General features: G+C 41.3%; 1 protein-coding gene across 1 annotated transcript; it reads right to left on the reverse strand.

Annotated features, from left to right (window-relative positions):
* On the reverse strand, positions 1 to 26,645 carry LOC147244123 (protein FAM163B-like). Its single transcript, XM_086188039.1, has 3 exons — positions 25,638 to 26,645; positions 5,803 to 5,918; positions 1 to 2,888 (listed from the first exon to the last, which is right to left on the reverse strand). The coding sequence occupies exons 2-3, from the start codon at positions 5,893 to 5,895 to the stop codon at positions 2,451 to 2,453; spliced, it is 531 nt and encodes a 176-aa protein (XP_086044165.1). The 5' UTR covers positions 5,896 to 5,918; positions 25,638 to 26,645; the 3' UTR covers positions 1 to 2,450.
* Positions 26,646 to 27,637: the final 992 nt, after the last annotated feature.

Raw genomic sequence — 27,637 nt, forward strand, 5'->3', positions numbered from 1 at the left:
TGTGTGTGTGTGTGTGTGTGTGTGTGTGTGTGTGTGTGTGTGTGTGTGTGTGTGTGTGTTTAGCAATGATTTAATCCACTTTTGGAGACACAGACTAAACACTAGATAAATGGAGAACAGAGCACTGTCCCCAAAGTAAAGACACAGCTTTTTTGATAGCATTTAAGATTAAATTTAGGATTGGGCAAGCAGTTGTTATGCCTAAATACAGTGGGGCCATCAGTGATGCATGACGTCAATGAGGCATAGCATTTAGGGTTTTTTTGTTGTTTTTTTGTTTTAACCTGCTACACCTGCAAGACATCTGTGGTCTCCAGACATGTGTTTTGAGGATTTTCTGAGGCGAATACTAGTGTTCTGCTGTTTTCATCACCAGTGTTTTCCACAAACATGATCAGGTGCTCTCCTTCGATATTCGCCCGGAGAACTGCATTGTCCAGCAATAAAAAAGACAGACCTGCTCTGAAAAAAATAGCAATCCATAAATCGCTTTCTTCCTGCAACTAACATGGTCAATGTAGCTGCTCCTATTGATTGCAGTGATCATTTCCTTCTGCATCCCGAAAGGACCAAGTGTATTTTAGGGATTAGTCTCAAGAAAACCAAAGTCTACGTCAAATGTGACTTCAATGTGTCTGTAAGTGTGTGTGTGTGTGTGTGTGTGTGTGTGTGTGTGTGTGTGTGTGTGTGTGCGCGTGTGAAATATGTCCTGGTGTATTTGCAAGAAAGCACATGTCAATCACTCAAAGTTTCACCCGTTGGGAAAATAAATGAGCATGATCGCTGACAAAATCAACAGAGAGAGATAGAGATAGAGAGGAGGTACAACAGCATTTACTATCCATTTTGAGAGAGGAGGGTGGGCTGGAGTGGGGGAAGGGGTGGGGGGGGGGTGGGGGGGTCCAGTCAACTTCAAACCCCTCGAGCGACCTCAGATGTTTTCCTCTTTAGAAATAAAGCAGTAAATAATCTCACTCATTACACATATGTCTTGTGTCCATAAAATTTCAGCCACTTTTGTCTCAGTCAGAATACCAGCCCTCCAGCTTGGCCAGTCAGCCAAGCACGGAAAATGAAAACAATCCCAAGATGGAACTCTGAGTACCTCAGAGCGAGTACAGATGTCCTCAGTCCGATGAGTTGAGAGAGAAGAGAGCGACTGTAGTGTATGGCCTGTTAAATATTTATAGATGTGCCTTCAAAGGTGAAATCATCTTTATCCCATGAATCCATAGATCAACAGATCACATAAGGAATCCTGTGAACTGTCCATAAATGAAAAATGTTTTGCTTGTGTTGCCATCTACAAAATGAGCTGCATTTATAATAATAATAATAATAATAATAATAATAATAATAATAATAATAATAATAATAATAATTGGTACTTTTTAAAAAGAAGAAGCTACAGACCAGAGTTTGTCACCGTTATCATCTGGTCTGGTCATTCTTCTATTAACATGAATTGAGGGTAAAAACTAATACAATCCCATCAACTTCAACAATAAAATGTTTAAAATGTTATTGCAAACCACCACTGGGTTCAGTACATGTGTGTCTTTAATTGTATAGGATAATAATTCTGGTATTCACAGTCACACAAAGAAACACAAATGTTAGAATCCAGCCCCTTTGGCACCTCGTCCTTCCCGCCTGTAAGACCACAGAGGTCGACCTGTAGACTCAGAGAAACCAGCCACCTGTGAAACTAGAGACCTCTATGAAAAGATGTGGAAAACAAATAAGGATTTCCAAATTCTGTGAGCCCTTTAAAATATTATGAAATAAAATCTATCTAAAAATGGGTGAGAGCAATAACATGCCGTCCCCCCAGCTTCTCTGTCCACTGGTGGTGGATGATATTTCATAATCTCTATAATCTGTGGACGGAGGAGCAGACAGATCATCCCATCATAGGAGAGGGAGACACTGGACTGGTCCTAATCATATTTTGTTTATAGCAGCTATGGCGGAGAGAAAATCCCAGCCGATTATGTCACTTTGTCATGGAGGAAATCTTTCTATCTTTCATGCTCTGGGTAGAAGACGGGCATCACAATTTGTTTTTTTTTAGTCAAACCTTAAAGTCAGTTCTTACCGTTTAAAAAAAAGAACTGTTCACATTATTGACCATTTCATACTTTTAAACACTTTCGACTTTTAAACTATTAAATATTTCAATGTAGAGTTTAAAGGTTTAAACTCTATCCTGGCCAAATTGTAAGGTCTTGCACCTGAGCATAGTACCTTTGAAAATCCGGTCCTGAGAGCCATTTGAGTCCTCCTACCTACAAGAGATGATCAGTAGATTGAGACCAGACTAGATCAGACCAAACCAGACTGGACTAAATGGGGTCGATGATGACATAAACATAGTCTGACTCAAATCCAGTCCAGACTAGGCCATCCAAGTCTTGTAAAGCATACATCAGGCATAGGTCCTGGACCAGCTAAACATCCGTGCTGATACTACAGCTGCGTGTGAACATGTCCCTCATGGTGACTGAGCGTGCCAGGTTTGGTTTGCGGTAGTTTGAAATGTTCACAGGCACTGGCAGGTCCAGATCCTGCTGCTGGACGCTGCGGTAGCTGATCCGGTCACCTCCGTTCCTCAACCCATCTGGTTGATTGTGGATCTGCGGCTGAGGGGGCTGGAGGTAGAAAGGTAGCTCATAGTGTGTGCAGGATGGACAGAAGGTCTGTGAGCGGGTCAGTTTCCTGGCCAACGGAGGGGTGGAGAAAAGGGCGGGGCCATTTGGAATGGAAGAGGCGGCGGCCGTGGCCGCCACAATATTGTGGTTGGAGTGGACTGGTGGGAGGCGGGATGTTACAGCAAAGTCTGGCTCCTCCTCCTCCGACTCGGACTCTTCCTTCTTACAGCAATAATACTGGAAGGGGATGAGGGAGGAGGGCGAAGCAAAATGGGGAGAGAAGATGAGGAAGCGGAAGAGGAAGGGAGGACAGGTGAAGAGACACAAAGGCATGAAAGTGAAGTAGACAAAAAAGACAAAAATACAAGAGAACATTTAACTTATTATTACATTGTGCAGTGATAACATAAATGTTTTAGCAATATAGTTTTATGTATTTATAAAACAGAAACAAATTGTCATGCTGCAATGGTAATCCACAAATGGCAGTATCGTTCCTTGCTGGTGCCGTTAATGTGATATTCAGACGTGACTGAGGTTTGTCAAGCATGAAAACCCCAAACACTTCTTGTTACTTGATTTCATTTTGTTCACACATATCACAAAAGTGCCGGGCCAAGAACAGGGATCTGTACATCTGAGCATGAAACACCAAACAGCATGAGGCCTTCTTAAAAAAGATATGAACCGCTTGGGTGGAAATTAAACTCAAGACCATTAAACATCTAACGTAAGTGAATCCAGTACAAAGGATCAAACGGATGGTTTGTTTTGGAGAGTAGAGAGACTGGAGGCATGCAGGCACAAGTGCTGATGAAAGCCAAGTTCCAAGACATGTTCATTTCTTGCTTGCAGTATGAAATGAAAACATATTCTTCTCTTGAGCGCAGATACGGTTTCATTCCTCACAGTTCTACAGCGATCACACTATAACAATCTTATTTTCTATACCATTGCCTCACTGCACTCAGCTCCAGCACTTTGTCCCACACTGAATGAGGTTCACATAAAACTACTGGGGGGGTTTCCATGACGTCTGATCTACACATTCTCTTTGCCACTTTTAATCTACGACTTGAAATACCTTCTGGTCAGTTTTTTTCCCCCTATTTTGTCCTATTAATCAAACATCTACATTGATGAAGGTGTTCCCATCAGGCTCAGGCAATAGTATCTGGTGCTATTTTAACAATGTTAGCACAAACGTTACATTAAAATGGATTTTTGCTTCCAGTAAATGTGGAGTACAAGACACCGTCCACATTCAGATTAGTTCCTCAAATCCCACTTTAGCACATCAAACAGCGGACCCTGGATATATCTGCAGGAGAAGAAGTTAGCTATCTGTGGTAGGAGGAGTGGTTAATTGAGGACCCACAGATATTCTGATAGTGAAAAATAGATGGGGGGAAAAAAGCCCACTGGCAAAGCAGGCAACGCCAGCGAAGAGGAAGAGAGTAACAGGAGAAACAGAAGTGAATCTTGGATGGGAATTTAGCCGATGGAAAGAGCTAATGGAATTGAAGATCTTCTAAATAGTTAGTCAGCCGGTGTGCTACTGAATTAGCAAGTAACCCAAGCTGTCTACTGAACATTTTCTCTGCCTTTATCATAGCACTGACATGAGGATTTCTAGCGTAAATTGGTCTTGTTAGTCTCTTTTGTTGTTACTATTTTTCAGTAGCCAGGCAGGTAGCAGTAGCTTTCAATCCAGATTCTCTGCTCTCATAATGTCTCAATAATAAATTCAGTGAACTAAGAGACTCAGGACTTCAAACGTTGCTGCACATGAAGCAAACCCCTGTAGTTACTGCTAACTAACCTAAGTACAGAGTGTGAAGCAATAATGCTACTCAAACTATGTTTTATACAACACCCATCGCTACAATAGCTCCGCCTGTTTGCAAATTCAAGATAAAACTGTGACAATTTTCATGCTTTTTCCCCCCATGCTTTTTATTGACGCCCTAGGGCTAAAAAAGGATTTGGTTGCTTTTGTGACACCGGGCTGGGGGCAAGGGGATGGGGATGCGTGTTTGGGGGTAGGGTGTGGGGGGGTGGAAACTGTCTGTAGGAGCTCTAATAACACCAAACTGTAGCATGTTAGGAGGATTAATCAGGTGACAACAGTCTACAGCCATGTCAGCATGCTAAAGGTTGGGTTTTCATCATATTTGATAGTTTTGTGTCATGTTTTCACTTTCATCTTTAGCAACTGACTCTGTTTTTTATTTCTGTTTGAACTATTTCTGTTTTGCATTTCTTATTGTGTCCCATTTCCCTCACTTCCTGTCTTTGTCAGTTTTTCCTCCTTTTTTTCGGTGATCACCTATGTCTCCTCAGCTCATCGGTCCAGGTCAGCCCCAGCTGCGGTCCTCTGGTGTTTCTTATCAGTCAGCGTCTTCGCTGCCCTACTGTTCTGACTGAGATTTTGTATCTGAGAACAGATTTGTATCCTCTGTTGTTCATCCTCCTCTTTGCTCCTCGTGCCTGGTTTCTTCACCAATCTGTTTAATTGATAATTTACTTTGTTTGCATTACATTATTTTGTATTTCAGTAAATACTTATTGAGTTCCAGATCTCCTGCTCGCCTCTGCATCTGGGTCTTATCTCCACTATAACACAAAAACTTGAAAATACTGAAACCAATGATGAATTTAACGTAAAACATAAACCACGAGATTTCTTAAAGGCTTCAAAATGTTTCATTCGGTCTGAATTACAGACTCCTATATGACATGTAGATGATCGGCACCCGTGCTGAAAGGGAGTGACTGTCCAGTTTTTGAGTGTTAGCAATCTTAACATTAGCAATATTAGATTAGCATCTTTAAATAAGACAAGCACATTAATAATAATGGCAATAACAGATAAAGGTCAGCCTTAATGTTGGGTGTGACAGCACTGATCCTGTGGCATTTGTTAACTGGTTGTGTAAAGCAGCACAAGTATAGATTGAAAACTGACACACACACATTTTCGGACAATAAACTCCACTTACTTTTACTTAGTATTTATTTAAACACAATTTTGTGACTCCCAAAAAAGTGGGTTGACGAGGAGGAACATCTCTTACCTGTGGCTCCGTAACCTTTCGGGGAGGGTGGGGGGGGGGGGGGGTAATAATGAATGTGGTAGTTGCAGCCTCACCTGCAGCCTGCAGTAGCACAGTACTGCGATGATGAGGAGTAATATAACTGTAGCAAGAATTCCACCAGTGATGACCACTGTCCCGGCTGTCATTCGAATGGCTCTCCATCAACAGCCTCCACGGAGAAAGAAAAGAAAGGTGGAGAAGAAGAGAGTAGGAAGTGAGTGACGGAGAAAATGGAGGAAGAGAAAACACACACTTCATCGGTACAGTAGCTTCGTTAAGTAGCTAATAACTGTGTGTCATTTCACTGATGCTTATTGAATTATCCAGCTGTTAAGAGACTTGTAATAGAATCACCCAGCAAATGCTGCTCATAATATAGATGGACTAGAAGGCATTTAAAAAAAGAAGTGTATGAGGGAGGTAAGTAAAACTATATTCAGCAGCAGGGCCCTTGCAAAAAAAAATGAGACACAGCGATGACGGGGAAAAGAGCTAACTGGATGGTGGGAGAGTCGATGTGACGGATCAGGCAACAGAAACAGATGGAGTGAGCAGCGATTTGACGCGAAGCAAGCGAGAGAAAAGAGATGATGTCAAGATGAGTAACAGGGATGGAAAGAGATATGATGAATGGGTATGAAATGAAGAGGGAAAACGATTTAGGGGGATCACAGGGTGGAAGAGAAAGATGAAACAAACAGAGGGTACATGAGGAAAAGTACAGGAAACTGGATGAGAGAGATTGTCAGGCTGTTGTTATTCCTACAAAAGTAACACGCTGTAATTCATGTTAAACCCATGTAGTCATGACCCTGAGGCAAGATATCTGGAAATCTTTCAGCTGTGTTTTTTGGTGACAAAACAGGGTGCTTTTATCAGCCATTTCTTTCTATTTACACCCAAACCATTAACTTTCCCTGACACTGACCAGGTGGTTTTTGTGTCTAAACCTAACCAGACCAACCACAGAGCTGTCAAAACTGTTGGCATTTTCCACTGAGAAGAAAAGGAGTGTCAAGCATTTAGCTAGAGCAGCGGTCGCCGATAGGTGGATCGTGGTCCGCATCCAGACCCAACAGACGTCACCTCCGGACCCAGACAAATTGTAAAAAAAATAAATAAATAATGATAATAATAATGATAATGATCATAATAATGAATAAAAAGTCGTGACCAAGTGATTTTAACAGCTTATGTTTCTAAAAACGTTAAACACATTAAATAAACTACACATTTGTGGTAGGCTGTGTTTATGTTTCAATATTATAATACCAGTCACGTTAGCTGACGCCTGCGCTATGCAGCAAGAGCTCTGTGGGACTGGCGCGCTTACGCTGCAGACTTAACACTGCGATTGACAGAAGGAAAAAGTGCGCGTCAGTTGAGAGGGGGGAGGGAAGACAATTCATTCAGTTCGTGGTGCAAGAGAAGGATAGCGTGCTCGAAGAGGAGAAAGGTACAGTGAGAACTGAACATTTAAAGACGAATGGATGGACTCGTTTATGTTCATTCTGCCTCCACGCAGCACGAAGCCTGCTGAGTTCAGCTTTTTTTTTTTTAAAGGAGCAAAGGTCTTTCATCAAGCTCTCAGGTTTTTATTTTGTATTGTTATGTGCAGCTGAATAGCAAAATGCTTACTTGAAACGGGAAAGCACCAACCGATACAATGCATACAATGAAAGGAAAAGCAGGGTTGTTCAGCATGATAAGGATAAATTAAATGATAAATGGACTCATTTACATCTTACTTTTGTTGTCCTCTCACCACCAACCGCTCAAATAGAGCCAGGGATCAAAACAGGGACTTTCTGATTATTAGACACCCTGCTGTACCCCCTGAAGAACCTTTAAGTACCTGTTGGGCCTGGTAGGAGATTTTTTTTTTTTTTTTTTGAAGCATCAAAAATAAACTCCTGGCACAATAAGCTTGTCAGAATTCATCTGAGGCTACCAGTGGGCACTCACTTTGTTTCCTCTCAATCTCAGCGAGTAAACTGTCTCAGGAAACAGGACAGGCAGGAAGGAGAGAATTCAATTTTGCATAATATCATTAAAATATCTTACGAAAGGCAGAGCAACTAATTTTGTGTGTCAAATATTTAAAATAGTTGCTCTAACACATCCCAGAGTGATGAAAGAAGTATTTACTTTAAGCATGTATTATATTTCATGCAGTATTATATATAATGTTCGAGCAGTCAAGTCTCTTAGTAGCTTTCTAGTATTATACTTGAAAAACGACTTAGGGAGCCAAAATTCCTGGCTGTATCAATCAATCAGTTTCCAAATAATTAAGCCAGAGTATTTGGATGAATCAACATTTAAATCTGGCATTTTTGTGAATATCAACCCCGTCACAACAAAATAAAGCTCACACAAAAACATATATGAAATATTAAAGGACTGAAAAAATGCAAACAGAAGGTTTTCAGAACTTATTCGGTTTAAAAGACAGAATCAAATGTACCCTACACACTCCACAGAGACTGAACGCAGGAGCTCTTAGTGTCACAGCTGTTAGTGATTTATGGGTCACTGTATCCCTTGCTTACTATAAAATTTGCATTGAACTGCATCAGATAATGCAATGTACACCAATACTGCGAAAAGATGGTACTGTACATAAAGGAGTGGGAGTTCCTGCTCCATCAACTATCAGGGATGCAGTTGATATTTAAGTATTTTGGTCATTTTAGAGGTCTGTCTAGTCTGCAGAGTCGTACATTTTCACATTACACTCACTGATCACCACGTCGAAAGACCGACTACATAGTAACATGAAAGTAGAATTCGCACAAAAATATTGTTTGCGTTTTGCAGAGCAAAGCAGTCAAAGACAGACATCATCACCTTTATGGAATCAATGAGCTGGAAGCATCCAACTGGGTGACCTTTGAACTCTGACCTTAAATCAGGGGTCATACTGAAGACAAATGGAGATATTGACCCTGAGTTTTGAGCTCCTATTCATCAGGACCAGCAGAGTCTATGTGATTGCACTTTGGCCTGCTTGAATGTCTGAAGTGAGCAAAGCAGTTCTATTAAGACTTGAAGGGAGATGGTTGACTTCTGTTATTCGATCAATGCTCTCCTTTAATTACCTGTTTTTAGACTAAAGTAGCTGAATTGCCAGAAGAGGGAGACTTAAACTGGACTTAAGTTACGTCTATGAGTTCTTAACACTTTCATGTTAAAAATCTCATATCAAATCACAAATTGTCATGGAATTTATTCTTTTACCAAGGAACAGATGGTCAGTGGTTCATCCAGGTCTACGTAACAACACTCCACCCTAATTCACCTGTGCAGGACGAGCAATGTTACTTGTATAATCAGGTATAGCTTGTGACGACACTCTGTGGTGGTAGTATTTATACTTAATATTACATGTGTGAAGTGCTTTATAGTGTAGGACTTAAGTATGGGTACTATTAAAAACTATACTCTACCTGTCATTGATGACATCATCACTCACTCATCCTTCAAATAAACATCATAATATAGTCAATTTACAGTAGCAACTGCCAGGCTCTCCAATGTTCCAACTATATTTCATTTGATTAAGAATAAGCTCCCTTGTTTTCCTGAATTTGTACATTTTATTTATATACATGATGAAACATTAACACAAAATGAACTCTGAACTGAAATGTGAAACTTAAGCCGTGATCTTTCGCCGAATGTCTTAAAGGTTACTTTTGTTCTTTTGTACGGTGGCCAAAATTGCTCAAACTGAATGTATATCCACAACCGTTCTGCCAATACAAAATCAACTAGCAACAGAAACGAATGTGAAATCAACCATTTCTGCTGAACTTAGCATAGCTACCTCATAATAGCTGAACTTCGATGGCAGTGGAAAATATAAAATACATGAATCATTTGTGACAATGACCCTGCAAATGTAACCGTAGTTAATTTCTCAGTAACAATGCGACATACCAGCAAGCTAGCGAACTCCTGTGGATGGAGTGGTGGAGTTTCCATATATATAACAAGGTAGCACGGACAATGAAAACGTGCTGCTTGTCTTCTGACTGTTGCTTGTTCACTGACTTGCTGTATGTTAAACCTAGCGAACCCTCCATTTTGGAGTGTCACCTCTCGTACGCCGGAGAGCATTTGGACTCCTGTCCAATCTCCCTCCTGTGTTGAAATATAAAGACAGCTCAGCGGTGTTCCAGACCACACATTCTGCTTATTAATGACCCAGAATGTTTCCTTTCCTTTCACGCGTCCCAATTTGTTGTTGCTAACTCATGTTGTAGCTTTGATATTTGTGTTTTTCATGAATGCACCTGTTGCTGATATGCTGTTCCTTTGAGTGGTCTCAACTGTACTGCACTACCGCCAAGGTCACTGATGTTAAAGAATACTACAGTTTCCAATAAACAGTTTATTGAAAAAAAAGTTGTAAATCAGGTCTTAGTTTGTTTTAACACACTTACATATTTGGAGTAAACCCTGCAGATACTTGACAGATGTGGGTTCAGACCTTTTCCCCTTCATTACAGCCACAGTATGGAAGTGTCAAAGCCCCACACCATCACACTGCATTGTGAATAATTGCCTGAAACCAAAAATAGACCAGCAGGCTTGTTGCTAAGCTATGACTCAATGGTTCAAGCCATTATCAGCAGCAGGCAAACAGGCGAATGGGCCTACATTGTCAAGATCTGTGACATGGGTCCGGCGCAGAAATAGAAATACTGGTGAAGATGTATCAATACTCAATCAATATTATACTCATGTTATTATACTCATCAATACTTGATGGCGCATTATGTGGTGCATAAAACGATCTTTTATGTTATTTCCTGCTTCGTATACAATTTACATTGACTTTGTTCCTGTTTAAACTTTTATGACCTGCCTTAATGACATACACCATCCATCTGTCCACTCACACACACTTTACTCTAAGATTAGAGTGTGTACTATTGACCTAATAACTGACAGGTCTGACCTTCTCACCTCTAAATCATGTTAAATTCCTGAGTGGGGAACTTGTCCAAACCATGTTAGCTTTTGTCGTGATATGTCTCTCCAGAGATGCTCTATAACGTTAGGATGGATCAGACTGTCTCTACTGAAGCACTGTCCACAAACACAACGCAGCTACTCCGCCCTTGGGCTCTAATACAGCTGGACTCTAATCCAATCTGCAGGCCAAGCAGTCCACCAACCAAATCAATATGAAGGAACAACAAGAACACGGACATTTAACTTTGAAGGATTGGAGTTCAATGCTAGTAAATGCAGAGATTTTTGGGCCTCAGCAGGGAACAACCCCCCACAAAAAAACAATGAAGTTGCATGATATTAAGAAAGTCTGATAATGACAAGCTTCAAGCTGAACTAATCAATATTTTTTTGCCATGCTAGCAGCAGCTCTTTATATGGAAATGCCAGACAATATGACCCCCACTTTCCAGATTGAAATGTCTCAACTATTTGATGGATTGCCATGATATTGGTACAGGCAAGGTCCAAGAACCCAACAGGAGAGTAAATTAGCAGCTAGAAGGTGTGCTAAGAACCAAGTTTTTTCCTTTAAGGTGTCGGTTTCCGAAGGTGAATGAATATGGAAAGTCCACATCAGTGCTCATGTTCCTCTGCTGGATGTGCAGCTTGGCAACAAAAAATGATGCCACTATTTTTATCACAGTATTTTGTAAGATGATAAAATGTAATTGTTGTTTTTACAGCTTGTTCCACTGCCTCCAAGTGGCAAACTAAGCTAAACTGACGCTGCTTTGAAGACATAATATGTAACATTTCAGCATCAAAATATATTGAATAAACCTTACATATTTTGTTCAGGTTTCCAACAATGGTTCACCTTAAGAAGTGCATCATTTTTTTCGAGGTAAATGTTCATTTAGTCCGAATGTATTTACATATTTATCCCAAAGAAAATTAATTTGATTTTTTTCCAAATGATTCACAGCCTTAAAATGTAAAATATTCTTATATATCTTTATATGAGCAGATGTTATGAGCAGTATTTTCAGAGACGGTATCGAGCTCTTTCTGTTAAAGAGCAAACTCACTCCTTAACCTCTGACCACACACACAGCAATAGCACACACAAAACACACACTTAGTGCACAACAGAAACATCCTAATTTAGCATTTATACCAAGCCTACAAGTTACTGAATTGCAAAAAAACACAAACGAATTGCAAAATAAACAAATTCACAAAAGACAAACTGAAAGCTTCAGCATACAAACACTAATGAGATGACACAGGTAAAGCCATTACTCATGTAAAACACACACACGCACGCACACACACACGCGCACACACAGCAACACACACATACGCACACACATGCGTGGTTTTAACCCCATATAGCATTAGTCATTTTGCAGAGAAGGCAGGCAGTGTGCATCTCCTGGGGTTCCCTTAATCAGATCAGTGTGTGAAGGATGTGTTGCAGCATGGCAATGAACAGTGTTAATTATTTAACCACAAACATGCACACGCGAACACTTCAACTTCATTGTGAAATAGTGCTGGAGAAAGAAAAACCTGTCTGCTCAGCTTCTTTAGCTGGTATTTGTCCCCCAGAATGACAAGAGGTTGTGGGACCAAAGAAGAATAGCAGCCGGCACACACTCACATGCAATAATTTTAGTACTCGCTAACATGCTCAGACAGTGGGCTTTGGAATAAATTGCCATGCTTTGATGAAACATGGCAGAGATCACAGCAGAGGTCTTGCTGGGAATAATGGCTGTTGACAGGCTTTCACTTGAATGGGGCTGAAGTACACAGTAGGAGGTGGATTCAAGACAATAACACGCACTGAGAACAATGGGATAGGCTTGATTACAACTGTAGCTGTCAAAGTATGATTTCACACACAATGCCTAGACACAGGAATGGTTCTCCAAGGAAATCACACAAGCCATAAGTTTCTAAAATTGTATTTTTCATGTATTTCATTCTTTCAGGGTGCTAGAATTTTCTGTCCCTGACACTTTGATAATAATCTAGAACGTGTCCATCAACAAAATCTGTTTGATTACGGCGCTTTGTCTTTGATTCTTCTCATAAACCCTGCAATCAGTCAGTATTCAATTAGCACTTGACAATATAATCGTCTCCACCTACAGTCGGTTTCATTTTTTAGGGCTTCACTGATATATAGTGATGGGTGACACATGCTGTGTATGCAGCCATGAAGCTAATGAAGCACCACTCCATTTAATACACTCTAATAATGCTTAATTAGAGCACAGTCTGTCATGCTGGTAAAACACCTGCATCTAACAGTTAAACATTTCAGGAGATGCAGATTTGGATGAGATCACTTATGTTTGTGTGTGGAACTAAGACCAGGAGTTGGTTTGCTTGTCTTAGCATGAAGATCAGAGGCAGCTGTGAACGTGATATGTTTCCATGATGATAGGAGAAGTTGATTTATTGTGTTCGTCCAACTAAAACTGGACTTTTAAAGTACAGTACATCTCAAGGTGTTCGTCTGACTGAAATGGACCAACACACCTAGATCTAGTTAGAATCAGGAAGTGGAACAGCACAGTCAATTAGGTATCATCATGGTGGCATCATCCCCCCCTGGGACCCTTAACAGGATAAGCGGTAGAAAATGAATGGATGGATGGATGGATGGATGGATGGATGGATGGATGGATGGACTGCAAGCGGCCACAAGGGGGCCACCTATTGTTCCTAAGCCTGATATACATCCATCAATAAATCAATTCTATTGGTTATTGTACGCTGGGACACTAACAGTAGGCCTTTTAATTGACCAATACCTGAACTGTGCAGGAGAAAACACTGACACAAATGAAAAGTCTCCGAAAGATCAGTTTGCTCAGCTGTTGTTCACCATTAAACAGTAACAGCATGTAACCCCCCTTTAAAACCTCGGATTACTGTGTGTATGTATGGATTAAACCACATGTGATAATGAATGAGACTTAGAGGTGTAGAGAAGGAAACCTTTATGAGAACCAGGCTGCATAGTCGCGCTTCATCTGTATGCTAAACATATTGTCTCTTGAGCTCCACAGCAAAGAGTCACATCCATCTTAAGTCTTCTCATTAGAAAGAAAAACCCAAATGCTAATAAAGTATTGCTGCATGAAGCAATTTGAACATCACCAGTTAGCTCCACATTTCTCTTCCGTTGCAATTCCCATTAACAGTGGGGCGGTACCGATTTAAAACTGCGATGATTGTCAAACATTGGTTCCAGGACAGTAAAATTTAACCCTGAGCATATTTAAATCAGCTAAAGTAATTATACCCCCCCAAAAAATCCTACAAAAACAAAATTGCAGAGAAAATGCAAGGACTAAAACTTTCATGATTCATAACCCTATCCCCTGATAAATAAAATATATATAAATACTGTAATGTACCAATAGGGTAAATATTGCATTTTGGGGAGAAAATTGACAATATGAAATTCTGCCTTCCTGCAAATCAATGAACCTCTCAATTACCTCCAGTCACCACAACGCTGCTTCTAGTCTTTTCCTATTTATGCAGCTTACAGTAATTTTTTAAATGAATGTGAAATTTTTCTTTTTCTAAATTATTCTTTTTTCCGTTGTTTAAAAAAAAATGCGCTCAGCATTCCAGATTGAATGAGGAATAATCTGAGAAGACATGACATGGGGCTCAGAATTTCACCAAAGCCTGATATGATACAGATGATAAATTACTTTCTGCTATGGCGCGATGACCGTTTCATCTCCATGGCGATCACGTGTATTCAAAGAGAAATATACAGACCGCTGACTGAGCGACCTTGCTTACAGCATCACTTGATTCTCCCTCTCAGACACCTGGTTCAGTCCCAGCGTAAAATTTCACCAGCCGCACAAAATTACCTTTAGCCACAGATGCTTTGTGTCCCTGCAGTCACCTCCTAGTGTAATGACAATACTCAGCTGGCCTCGGGTGAAGCTCGCCCCCCTGCTGAAAACCTACTAGCCACCTTGGTTCATCCACAACTCTGACCTTGAAGCAGGAACCCCGAGAATCCCAAAGGATGCTGGCCAATAAGAAGGTGAGCCTCGCATATTTTTCTTCCCTCTTTCATGTCTTTTCTTTTAGATTCAGTCCCGTTCTGCGAGTGATAAATCATGAATTAATGATGCATCTTAAGAATGTCTCCGAGCTAGCACTGTGAGGACATCTGAACAAACGTAATGGTGACCTGGGGGAGTCTACATTTAATTATACAGCTCAGTAGATGTCTCCCATCCATCTAAATGACCTTGCTTGGTTGTTCTCCGGGTACAACTTGACTGCTGATGTAAGATGTTCCACTGTAACTTTATACGCATGCACTGAAGCAGCACAGTGTGATTGCCCTTCGTTCCCATCCATGATACACACCACAGTATATCTGTCAGGCCTTTGCAGGGTTTCCCTCCTACTTTTGAGGAGATATTGCAGAATTCTACCGCAAGTTGTTACAATATCTTACAATTGTAAGATTTGAAATAATATTCGTTGAAAATTGTCTTTAAACATTCTTTAGAGAAAAAACAAACTGCTATTTTTTTGGATATCGAACTTGTAAATGTTTCAATCAAAGACAAGCTGCTCCTGTGTTATCAGCCAATGGAACGATTCTGAATCTGATCCAAACTCGACCCGACCCAACTCAAGGTGATCTCTGAGATGAAGGGCTGCTGTAACCAAGTATGCTTTACATGTTTGGATAGGGCAGGACACCAAAAGTGTTGCAGCTTACATTGTAGAAAGTAATAGAAGCTGTTACCTGTATTTACTGGTCCATCTGACCTGTGAGCTGAGCCAAGTTGAGAAGTTTATGAACTCATCATCTGGTTTGGATCATAGCAAGCGAACTACATTTAACTGGGTCATGCGATAATATATCAAAACACTTCAGATGAGGCGCACAAGTTCTGTGTTTGTCTTTTTCACTTCACCGAACTATTTGAAACATTCCAATCGCTAATTTCCTTTCCAGTTCATTTTCAAGCAAATTCAAATTGAACTGTGCATATGTTGCAAAAAAAGAAAGGCAGGCCATGCGTTTTTCCCATCATCTGGTTTGAAGCGAATGCAAATTATTGTGAAGGAAAAGGCAAATACCACTTCAAGCAAGAACACCATTTTTTTTGGATTCAAAATACACTGATGGAAATCTGACTACTTGCAAAAAATCTGCTGCTGCTTTACCTTTTCCCATTTCATCTTTCATCTAAACTTGTCTTAAGAAGCATTTGTTAGACGCTCTTGTGGTTTAAGATGCATTCAAAAGCCTTAAAAGTTCACTTCATACATTTTCAAGTGCATCTTCAATCAAAATGTACGTGCTTAAACATACATTGGGGAGTTGCTGGTTATGATAACTGTTCCTCCAACCTTTACTGGTGCCCAAGAGATGCCAGTTTAAAACTATTCCAGTTCCAATTACTATGATGTGTCTGAACAAACAAGTGAGTTTTGTATTAATTGCTGAGACGGCAACGTTAGATTTAGTAACATCAGTAATGCTTCAGAGAGAAGTCTTTACCAGACAAGGGGAACAACTATCAGAGGAATAACTGAGTATTGTTTAAAAAAAAAAAAAGGCTTAAAATAAGAAACTGTCATTTTCGAATCATCTCAGATTAATTGTATATAATTACATTTATCCAGTCTGACACTGTACTTCCTGCACGTCCTCTCTGCCATGTCATGCTCTACCCCCTGTTGTGCAAATAATACCAAATGTCTGTGTGTGACAGGTTCAGGAAGAGCTGGATTTAGCTGACAAGTATTACAATCCTTTCAACTTTGCGCTGATGGATTGGAGAAGTTATTAGTAGGGGAAGTAAGAAGCAGAAGTTCATCCCCTTGCAACTGACCCATCTCTCTGTTCGCACCCCTCTACCTATTCTTTCCAAAATTTAATCTAAAATGAACAGCTTTTATTCTACACTGTAACATGAGGACATGAGAATCACTTTTGGACCACTAGCAATATTTGCCACCAATTTATCAAAATTGTATCATGATATACTTCTGCAGTATCTGTACTTCATTCCACTCTTAATTCTGAGCTCTGGAACTGAGTGACGCAAGCGGTGAACAGTGTCCTCAGTGCAACTCCACTGATTGAAGTAGGTGGTCTTAAAGGGTAAAATCTGGATTTCTAACAGCCTGTGACAAATATTGTATTGGCCTTAAGCTACATTTTTCGCCCCAAATAACAAGTAAATATCACGCTAAACAAAAATCAGACACCATCAAGCAGATAATTTCAGTTTCTAGACACAGAAAGAGAGCCAAAAATGTTCATAAATTCCAGGATACACTTGTGGAGACAAGGAGTAATTTAGGTTGAAGAACCAATGATGCCTCGGGTGAGTACAGGAATCTTACCACAAAAAGACATTTGCAAGTGAAATACCTTCAATCAGCCACTGTGTATCAGGGCTTTTAAATAAACATGATGATCCAACCGGTTTACTGGAGAAGACACAATAGAGAGATAATGTTTAATTTGTGTGCGTACCGATGTCACAACAAACAAATAGCCCCAGACACGACTGGTATGTTGTTCCATTACTATTTACCATGTGTGAATACATGAGTTAATATTTAATACCACAGGCAATTCATTCCGACATACCTGTCTCCCCCTCAACCACACACAAACACACATCAAGCAACTTCGCTTTGTGCCGCATGAACACAATACTGCACATACAGCATCTTCAGTCTATCTATCTATACATATATACATAAACATATATATATAAATACCAAAATGTGTATATATTCTCTCAGACTCACTACGTGCTATGTTCCCTCAAATTAAATAATACAGATAAGAAACAAATGAATTTTCACTTGTTCCCTTGGTAATGCATTGATGTCCCCTGCATTTGTGATCATTCTCTACAAGCAGCATCAATGGTACCAGACGGTAAACATGTCCAGCCTCTCACAGCGATTCCTACTGGACACGATGCGAGCAAGCGGGCAAAGCTTTGACTTATTTCCAGTGGAGTTGCCACCAACAGGCTCTGTGCATTTGTGAACACACTTAGCGGCGTGTTGCTTGTTTGAAAATCAGCTCATCCTGGCTCGGTTTTTCAAATATTTGCACACTTGCTCCATTTCAGTCAACACTGCCAGCATCTTTCCAGATATTTCCAAAGTTTGTCTTCCGATACGATGCCACAAGGCCGATGCTAACTGAAATGAGAAAACGATTAACTTGTCCAATTGAGAGTAATTCCTCCAGATCGCTCTCTATTTTTGTTTGACCCAGAGAGCTTGTTTGGTTTTTGGGGCTTCCTCTGCTCTGTTACAGACATGACATTGCCTATACTGACATGCCGGGAACATTCGCTCCAAACAAGTAGTTGGAAACACACTGGATTTGGTTTCCTGAATTTGGGGCTGTGGAGAAACCCACAATACGCAGATACAGTGTTCTAAATCACTTTTTCTTCTGTTCCAACTCTAAAAGGGGTACATAAGTCCATTAATATGCTGCCTGTCATCGGTTTATTTTACCTGGTTTATAAGTTCAGCGTCAGCCAAATCTGCCCCTGCGGAGCCTCAGTCAAAGAAGTCAGCATGTTGTGACTGTCAAAGCTCAGTTAGGACCTCCTGGGGTGAAAAGCCATGAAAAAAGTACCGAGCAGATGATTCTCTGTCTGTTTAGCCTCTCCTTCCATTTGCTCTGCTGTCTTTGTCTCTCGCTCCTAAATCTCTAGTAGTCCCACTCTGTCTATTCAGCTGATGTACGCTGCCTTGGGGAGTGCGACGAGGCCTCTGTGTTTTAACATCATTTTGAAACAGCGGGGCCACAAAAGACATTGCCTCTGACAAGGAGATGGAGGCATACAAGGATGCGTCACCCTGCATATTCAAAGTCTCTCAAGCAAACCTAGTACAGTATTTACAAGACATTATGCAACTCGGGGGAGTCTCAGAAGAAGACGAAGCCTCTCGGTATCTGAGGCACAGATGAACTTATCACATAGCTGTAGTGTACAGTAACAAAGCTATTTTTCTCAATCCACTGATTTAATACCTCTCACTTCAGTGTCACCAGGCACATATAAGGACTCTCTGACCAGGTATGAGCACTTGTATAGCATAAGATACGGCTCAATAATAGTACAATAACACCCACCACTTCTACCCTTGCACTCCAGCTTCGTAGCACCATGAGTCACCAAAATCCCAAAGTGGCACAAATGTGGAAAAAGAAAAGTGCCTCAGGAAAATTCAGCATCACCTGTGCTTTGTGTTGCTGCTCAAAAATAGAACTTGACACTTCTTTGGTCTTGATTTCTTCAAATTCACTGGTCGGCCTCCATATCCCGCTATTTTAAAACACGACTTTGGAAAAATAAGAGATTAATTATTTCAGTGTCGTTGCTGATTGACTCTAATGATCTACTACCACCTCCATAAGAAAAACAGCAGCATTTGTTGTCATCAGGCGTGCTTTTGTCATACTGCTGAAAAGCACTGAACCCCCCCCCCCCCTCGCATTTCTGTATGATGTTGGATTTGAGTGGTCTGACAGTTTTTGTAACATTTCAAAACCAACAATCATGCCCACTTCCTACAGGGAACAGACACATGCAGCGGTGAGAATAGATCTGAACATTTTTAATGCACCTTTGTACATGGAAATTTGCGAGAACGCGTACGACCGAGTGTCACTGAGTTATGGGATTAATGCAAATGGCATTTTTAGAAGTAACATGTGAAACTGCCAAGCTGTTCACCTTGTTTGTAAGACTGTTCACCTGAATAAAGCGAAGAGTCTCCAGATATACAGTAGGCGCAGGGAAGGTCACATTGACTTTAAGATGTTATTTTTTATTTTCAGTTTATGCTACATAGCCAGGATGTTTCTGCTCATGAAACATGTTTTTTCTAATTCATTTAATTAAGATATCCTTCGTATTTTTGTCTTATAACTTAATAAAGTTTAACTGAAACCTGCGGACTAATTAAACGTAACCTTTCATATGTAGAACCTGATATATCAGATGATTTTATCAGATGATATTGGCCTTTCCAAGATACATTGGTATGTGCTCATTGCAGCGTGATGAAAATGTCTGCAGCACAGCCTCCTCTGTTATGAAGCAAGAAAGATGTATTGAAAGAAAAGCTTCCGCCTGAATCTCAGAGCTAGCTTGACAGAGGTCAACACTGCCAGCGAATTCGCTCATTATCTTTAGTTATTTTTCTCATAATATTGGCCAAATAATCAATATTGAAATGATACTGATATCACCATCGAACCAATAAGTCAGTTCTAAGGCTTTTTTTGTTTTGTTTTGTTGGTACAATCAAGTGCAACATATAAATGAGAGAGTGTGGAAGCGTTGTGCAGCGTTGAAACGATTATGCGGCCGCTGATATCTGGCTTTTCTTCAATTGTCGCCTGTCATAACAGCTACAAAACACATTCGCTTTTGAATTCTAGTTGTTTTTTTTCCAACAACTCCCACCAGGAATGGATGGAAGTTGTTATCACTTAAATTCCCTGCCAGCTTTCAGAGCTGGCATCTTTTCACTCTGACCACAGACATTCTGTGACCTTAACCTCACTCATAATATAACGCAATAAGAAAATCAGTTTACAGAAAGAGGTATTAAATCCTTCACAGCGATGCTGTCAATCAGGTCTGCTTTTTTTCACAGTTTCATTGTGTGGGTTTTTTTTTTTTTTAAATCATCCTCGTTGGCAGGTTTCATCCGCGTGTGTTAGTCTAGATTTATCTTGCAGTTACAGAAACATTCACAATCCTGCTCTGAAATATTAAGTATGATTATGAGAGATATGAAAAGTGAGTCAGCAGTAGAAAATTCAGATGGAGAATATTTGCAGTGTTAGCCCCGATCGTTTTCTCTTTTAATGCACGTAATGGATGCATGTGGTTAAAACTCACAGAAGACAAAAAGGTTTGTGGGAATATTATAAAGAGCCAAGTTACAAATGAAGAAGAAGGAGGAGCGAGATTAGTGGGAGTTGGAAGGGAGAAAAAGAAGCAGTGAAGCACTGGGAAAGAAATGAGGATAAAATATCTAAATGCTGGAGAGCAAATGTTGCAGAGGTGGTGCTTTTGAGGTCGGCGAATGTCTGAGAACGTATAGATGAAGGAATCCTTGCAGGGTTGGTGGTGCTAATGGTCAGTGCTCAAGTGGCAGTGTGTGGAATGGTAGGAATGGGTCTTTAGTTACTATGACGACAGGCCTATTAAAGACTGACTTTTTGCCATTGCCTTTTCTCTTATTTGAGTGGGTGGTTTGCGCTTAAAAGTTATGGCCTGCTTGTACTTGAAGCAACTCTTCCTGTCTTACTATGTGCTAATATAGAAGAGTGAAGCCAGGCAGAGATTTTGAGGTGCAGCACTTCAAGCAGAGAGGAATTTGTGAAAGGAAAACTATTTTCTGTTTTGTGCCCTTTTGTTGTGATCAACTCTTAAGGCAGAGAAGGCTTATGCGTTTCGCTTCATTACTTTCCATAAAGCACCACTCGGATTTAACATTTCACAGCTAATTCTCCCATAATGAGCACAAACAGTTGAATAAAAAATACCTTTAAACCATGAAATATGCAATGAAAAGGCCATAGGCTTCTTTGAACGAGGTACTTTCAGTTATACTTATATGCAAATTGTAAACTCAGAACTGAATTGTGTGTATTTATGTTTAATGTATAAAATATGCATCATGTTGCAGGCTGTACAGGTGAAACAGGCCAAAAACGAAAGAATTATTTATATTTTGTTGCTTCAGGTTACAATCATCCTGAATCATATCGCATTAGTAGCGTCTATTTAGGGTTGCGTCCTAGCAGCCCCCCGACTCAACGGGGTGTCTTCAAATCCAAAGAACTGCAGCTTGCACTTGAAAACCCTTTTCAACAAGTGTTCCTGTTGGCCACCCCCCAACTCTGCGGTCAACATGCCCTCAGATTAAGGGTTAAAGCAAAACAAACAAAAGAGGCTGTAAAAGTTTTATGAGAACAAAAATGTGCGTCTTAATATTCTGTCAAATCACTGATAACCCACTTCACACGTCTGCAATTCCATCCATCCATTTTCTTCTATTCATCCTGTTAAGGGTGGTGGTGGTGGTGGTGGGGGTGGGCTGGAGCCTATCCCAGCAGCCTTCAGGTGAGAGGTGGACGGGTCGCCGGTCCATCACAGGACCAACACATAGAGACAGACAACCATTCACACTCACAGTCACACCTACGGTCAATTTAGAGTATCAATCAGCCTCGTCCCCTCTTGATGTCTTTGGACTGTGGGAGGAAGCTGGAGTACCAGAGAGAACCCACACAGGAACAGGGAGAACATGGAGACTCACACAGAAAGATCCTGTGCTGGAGCCGGGACTCAAACCCAGAACCTTCTTGCTGTGAGGGGACAGTGCTAACCACTGTACCACCGTGCCGCCTTGTCTGCAATTCATACATCAATAATTCAAGGATCACGTTGAACAGCCGAAGCCCAGTTGAAGAAAACTGTAAAGGTTCAGGTACAACCCAAATATACTGTGACTGTTAATTTGAACCCTCTTCACTTTTTAATATCTGTCTGACATTTTTTTCCACTCTAAAATGGTTTTCTGGATAGTTTTTCCATCCACTGATCAAAGGTCTACTGTAGGGTGTCGTACCTTGAGGTAAACTATGATTTTGGACTATTTAACTTTTCATTATACAACAGCCACTGCTGATAGACCACAATTATCACCCAAACCTTACATTTTAAACGCGTTGTGGTCTTTGCGACTTTTTTTTCAGGATCAAAACTGGCCCGTCTGCACTGTTTTTAATGCAGTCGGTGATCATAACATCACATTTCATTTCACCACTTAAAGCTATATTTTTATATAACTGAGATTAACTGGGTAGGTTGTTTACAACATGTCTGATCCTGTCTTCAGATCTCAGTGATAACGCTGGTGAGTAAACTCTTAATAACCGATGGCCAAGATATGAACCTTGGTGGAACGTACTTGTTTGCACTGCTAGAACACACACAAGATTCATCGTAGATGAATGGAGGCTCAGGAGGAGGAAGAGGAGGAGGAGGGGACACCAGCTTCTCCTCAGCTCTTCTCAACCCTCACCTCCCCTCTACCCTTTTAGAGGAGGCTTCCAATCACTCACAGGATGAGGGGGAGCTGGGTAATATTCTATCTAAGCGTGATGTGTGAGCGCGTCAGGGTGTAGCTGCGAGGGGAGCAGAGTGTGGTGCCGAGGGAGGGGGAGGGGAGCGGAGACGGGTGGAGGAAGGGAAAAAAAACGGGTGGTGACTTTTAACATGTGAGCAGCCATATCCCCCCCCCCCCCCCACCTAGTCTCAATCCATCCACTTCTCTCATCTTTATCTCTCCCACAGTGGCTCTATGATGATTCCCCCTCCTAGTAGTGCATTTTAAAGGTAATTAGGCCGGCTATTTGAGCACGGACGTAGATGTGCTGCCTCTATAATTGCATTTACTCTAGACTATTCTGCCAGTGTTTAAACCTTCCCTCCGCCTCCTCCTCTTTATCCATTTCTTTCTCTCTTTTTCAGATGTATTCTTCTCACAACACCTTTCCTCTTGTTTTTTCCCAGTGAAATGTGTGCATCCATCCTACTCATCTGCTTGTCCTTCAACTCTGTCTCCTGCTGTAATAGCTGAAGGGGCTGCTGGAGCATCAGCAACTATAGGGACCAGAAACACAGAGTCACTCATAGTCACGCTCCATGGGGGGACTCGTGGGTGTGTGTGTGTGTGTGTGTGTGTGTGTGTGTGTGTGTGCGTGTGTGTGCGCGCGCGTGTGTGTGTGTGTACATGCACGACTATGACTGATCTCCCAGGGGGCCAAGGTTGTTCAGAGGGTCATTGGAGAAGGTCGCCATGGGAACACAAGCCCCGCCTTGTCTTTCATTGTTCTGGGCTCTCTAAAAACACAGCATGCACGAGTATTGCTTTCCAGAACACAACACAGTTTTAGTTCTCGCTTTCCACACTTCTTTTAGGTCGAGTTTCGGTAATATGATATATGAGTTTAAAACCAATAAAGCTGTGACGCTACGACTGAGTGTGCGGGCTTGACTTTAGAAAGCACTGACACACAGCAGAATTCCCTGCAGCAGCCGACTCACAGGTATCACTCTGGGTTAGTTTGCAACCTTCTGTTCTCTCTCCCCCCACCGGCAGCTCAAAATAAAAACATTTTTGAAATAACACACCGAGACAAACATAGATGGATCAGTTTAGATCTGAGGCAACATACAGGTTGCTCTACCTTTTAAAAACCTGAGGCAACGTTTGCAAGCTTCTCCCTTTAGGATCTCATGCAACATCCACATCATTTTAGAGTTTAATGATTTTAAACATATATTTTTAATGGGCAGCGGGCTGAAGGCAAGTCACTGCATTCTATCAAGTTTTTCAGATAACATTCAGGTTTTAGAACGACGCCACAGGTTATTCTTGCCGTATTTCTATGACTTCTGCATTTAAATGAGTTCTACCGTGAGCCTGGTTGCATAATGTCAGATTACATTACAAGCACGGACTCGGCAAGTTTAATGACAGCGGTGAAGAGTGCTTTCAAACCTCCCATAGTTGGAACATTTTTGATATTTACATTCTAAATGGCCCCTTGTCCTCTTTATGGAAGCATCTTCACACTCTTTCTTTACTCTGCCGTTCATCTGGATGCAGGATTAGTGGGATTGTACTCCAAACTTTTTCGGTGAATGGAGCATCTCACCATGCACTTAAACATCTGAAAGACGTTCAGGCAGAGGGACACCGACACCCAATCTCATACACAAGCATAGAGAAAGAAGACTATTGTTCCTCCTGAGCGGATTAGGCACCAAATGGAGACAACGTTTGGATTGTGAAACACAGATCCATGATTTAGATGGAGAAGTGTGCTGTTTTTAATTGTGATTACACTTTTAAACCGCTCCGCTGTTGTGAAGGAGTGATTACTTTTGTAGTTCTTCCGACAGATTTAAGGATCGTTCTTATTCTTACAACAGCTATAATCCAATACCTCCAACTGGAATAAAGGGAAGGCTCCAAATTCACTAAAAAAAACACAGCTTTGTGTACTACATATTGTCAAAAACATATTTTCTTTTGAGCTGAAATATGTACAATATTCCCTCCTGCTCTCAGGGAAAGCAAACATCTACTTTTAACGAATCTAAAGAGTAGAACAGCTGCTGCTTTCAACAGTTTTTTGTGCCTTATTCAAACTTCATCCCTCACTGTTCTACAAGCACCCAGTGGGTGGGCGTGTTGCATCCCACACGTCTCCCTACCTTCATTATTCGGACATTTTTAACTGTTTAGCATGGCCTTTCAACGATGCTTCGGATGTATTTCCACCCAACCTGAAAAATATCTGGAGCAAACAGTCTGGACTTGACCGTGGTTAACAGTTGGTGACAGGTGCTGTGGCTCGCAAGTCATGCTGTTTTGTCAGCATGTGGCGAGCCTGTCATTCAAAGCACAGCATCTCTCCCACTCTCTCTCTCTCTTTCTCTCTCTCTAACACACACACACACACACACACACACACACACACACACACACTACCAGGTTTAGTTTAGCCTCCAGATAGACACACACTCTACATGTGCTGAATGTTGGGTTTATGGACTATAATCAATTATACATGTCTGGGGGAAATGGGGAGAGGAAATGTAGATTCCTCTCAGCTGGCTGGAGGAACCTGTGGGTCTGTCCGTGGTGCTGGAAGTGGAAACACTCTGCTTCTGGTTGCACTTCACCAACTAACTTCTTTGTTTCGATTTAAATTTGTTTGGAAATGAACCAACAGAATGCATCATGAGGACAGTAAAGGTGTGATTCTCCCTACCTTCAGAGATAAGAGGGATTCAGCAGGTCACATCTAGGATAGAGGCAGGTGGAGCTCAGGTCCCGACCTTTGCTGGGTTTAGTTTGTTGATGTCGACACGGATTAAGGAGACCAAGAACAAAAAAAAACCACAAACACACAAAAAAGCCAAAATGGAGCAGGACTTCAATAGGCCTGATCCTTAGTTGTTCAGAGGGGGAAGAGAAAAAAACAACCAATATGATTCCCTTTGCAAAAAAATGTTGATGTCCGGATTCTTTGTTTCAACACTACTTTCCCCGACAAATTCTCGCCATTTGCATGCGAAACGCTGTCTGTCCACACAGGGAAAAAACAAACAAACAAACAAACAAAAAAACGGAAAACAAAAACACAATGTTGATATTTATCCTACAATCTCTGGAGGAAGAGGAGGAGGAGGAGGAGGGGGATCTGATGTGAAGCAGCCAGCCACACACACTTCCATCCACCGCTTGATCGGAGTTGTTTGAACACTGGCTCGCCAGCGCTGTCAGCGAAATAAAATACTCCTACGCTAACATGAGCAGCAGCCTCGGCAGCGTGTGTGTGAGAGGAGGAGACTGGATGATAGAAAATCTCGCAATCTCCATCTCAAACACCGCTTTCCCACCGTCCGAGGAGGTCGAGGTCAGATATCTGTTGTAACACGTCCAGGTTGCGCGGCCACTCGACGCGGGGACGTTCGCCTCCGTTCCTCTCTTTCTAGCAGTCTAGTTCTCTCTTCCCTCCCTCTCCGCTAGGCTCCTTTCGTTGCAGTCCATGTTTATCGAACCTGGACAGGCGCTGCAGGGGTGTTGTGTGTGTGTGTATGTGTGTGTGTGTGTGCTGGCTCATCCAGGAGAAAACAGGCGGTCGTTAGATCACCGTGTAGCTGCTGGTTCCCGCAGAGCCGCGTCGAGCACTGCGCGGGTAAGTGCGCTCGCATCCAGAGGGGCTCTCTCTGAGCGCCCCGCAGAGCCCGAGAGTCGAGGCAGCCGGGGAGGTGGTGGCTCTTCCCCCAGTGGCCCAGGGTGGCTCCTCACAAGAGAGGAGGGCTGCCCTCTGACTTCCAAAAAAAGTCTGTAATCTTTAAGGATGCACTTAAACCCCAAAAAGGGTATTTTGTCTTTTAAGGGCTCACAAATGGGTGTATTGAGCTCAGAAAGACGTTTGTTTTTTGTTTTTTTTAACCACCGCATGACTTATTTATGACTTGAGAATGTAGAGGAAGCTAACCAAGTAGCTTGAAGCTAATGGCGCCACACAGCCACCAACTATAAACAACAGCAACATTTCCTGAAAGGATCTTTTTACAAATTCCAAAGCTCATCTTCTGATATAAACCACCACCTCCTCCTCCAGCTGTACACCAGCGAATCCAAGAACACTTGGATTTGAATAAATATTAAGCCTCCATGTTTGGTGAAACTTTTAACAAGCAATAAAAAGAGGGGTTATTGATGTTTTTGGAATGAATTACATTTGATATTTAAATTTAAATCAATCATTCAGATCTGGTGTTTAATTTTGGCTTGAACATTTGGATTAAATACTTAATGTTTAGATTTAAATTTAGGTTGAGCGTGTAGATTTAGATTCAAAATTGGGATTTTGAAGAAATGTGAAGAAATGTGGACTAATTACTGAAAATGTATTGGTTTGAAGAAACTGAAATCAGGTTTTTATATTTGCCTCGTATCTGTAGGAAAAAAAAACTATTTTTGGAAGCACACCTATTTGTGAGCACTTTAAAGTCAAAATTCTGGAAGGAGTATTGCATGTACATGTGAACAGTCGTCGTCCCCCCCACACACACACATGCACTCTTCAGTGTTGTTGTGTAATCATCACGGAGACCTGTAGTAATTCAATATTTTTCCTGTTGGCCAGTCAGTTAGCTGGCACAGAAATCAGTAAAGAAACCTGAATCAGACTCATCCTGATGGAATAATTGCACATTAAACAGGTTTGATTTTATGAAGGAGACTCTGGACACAGTC

The sequence above is a fragment of the Aulostomus chinensis genome, chromosome 19 (genome assembly GCF_037954235.1).
Source record: "Aulostomus chinensis isolate RoL2024-O1b breed Wild chromosome 19, RoL_Achi_v1.0, whole genome shotgun sequence".
Classification (NCBI taxonomy): domain Eukaryota; kingdom Metazoa; phylum Chordata; class Actinopteri; order Syngnathiformes; family Aulostomidae; genus Aulostomus; species Aulostomus chinensis.

Coding starts and splice junctions, on each gene's coding strand:
- LOC147244123 (XM_086188039.1), bottom strand. CDS start 5,895: ATGACAGCCGGGACAGTGGTCATCACTGGTGGAATTCTTGCTACAGTT. Junction 2,889..5,802: donor TGTGCTACTGCAGGCTGCAG/GTGAGGCTGCAA, acceptor ATCCCCTTCCAG/TATTATTGCTGTAAGAAGGA.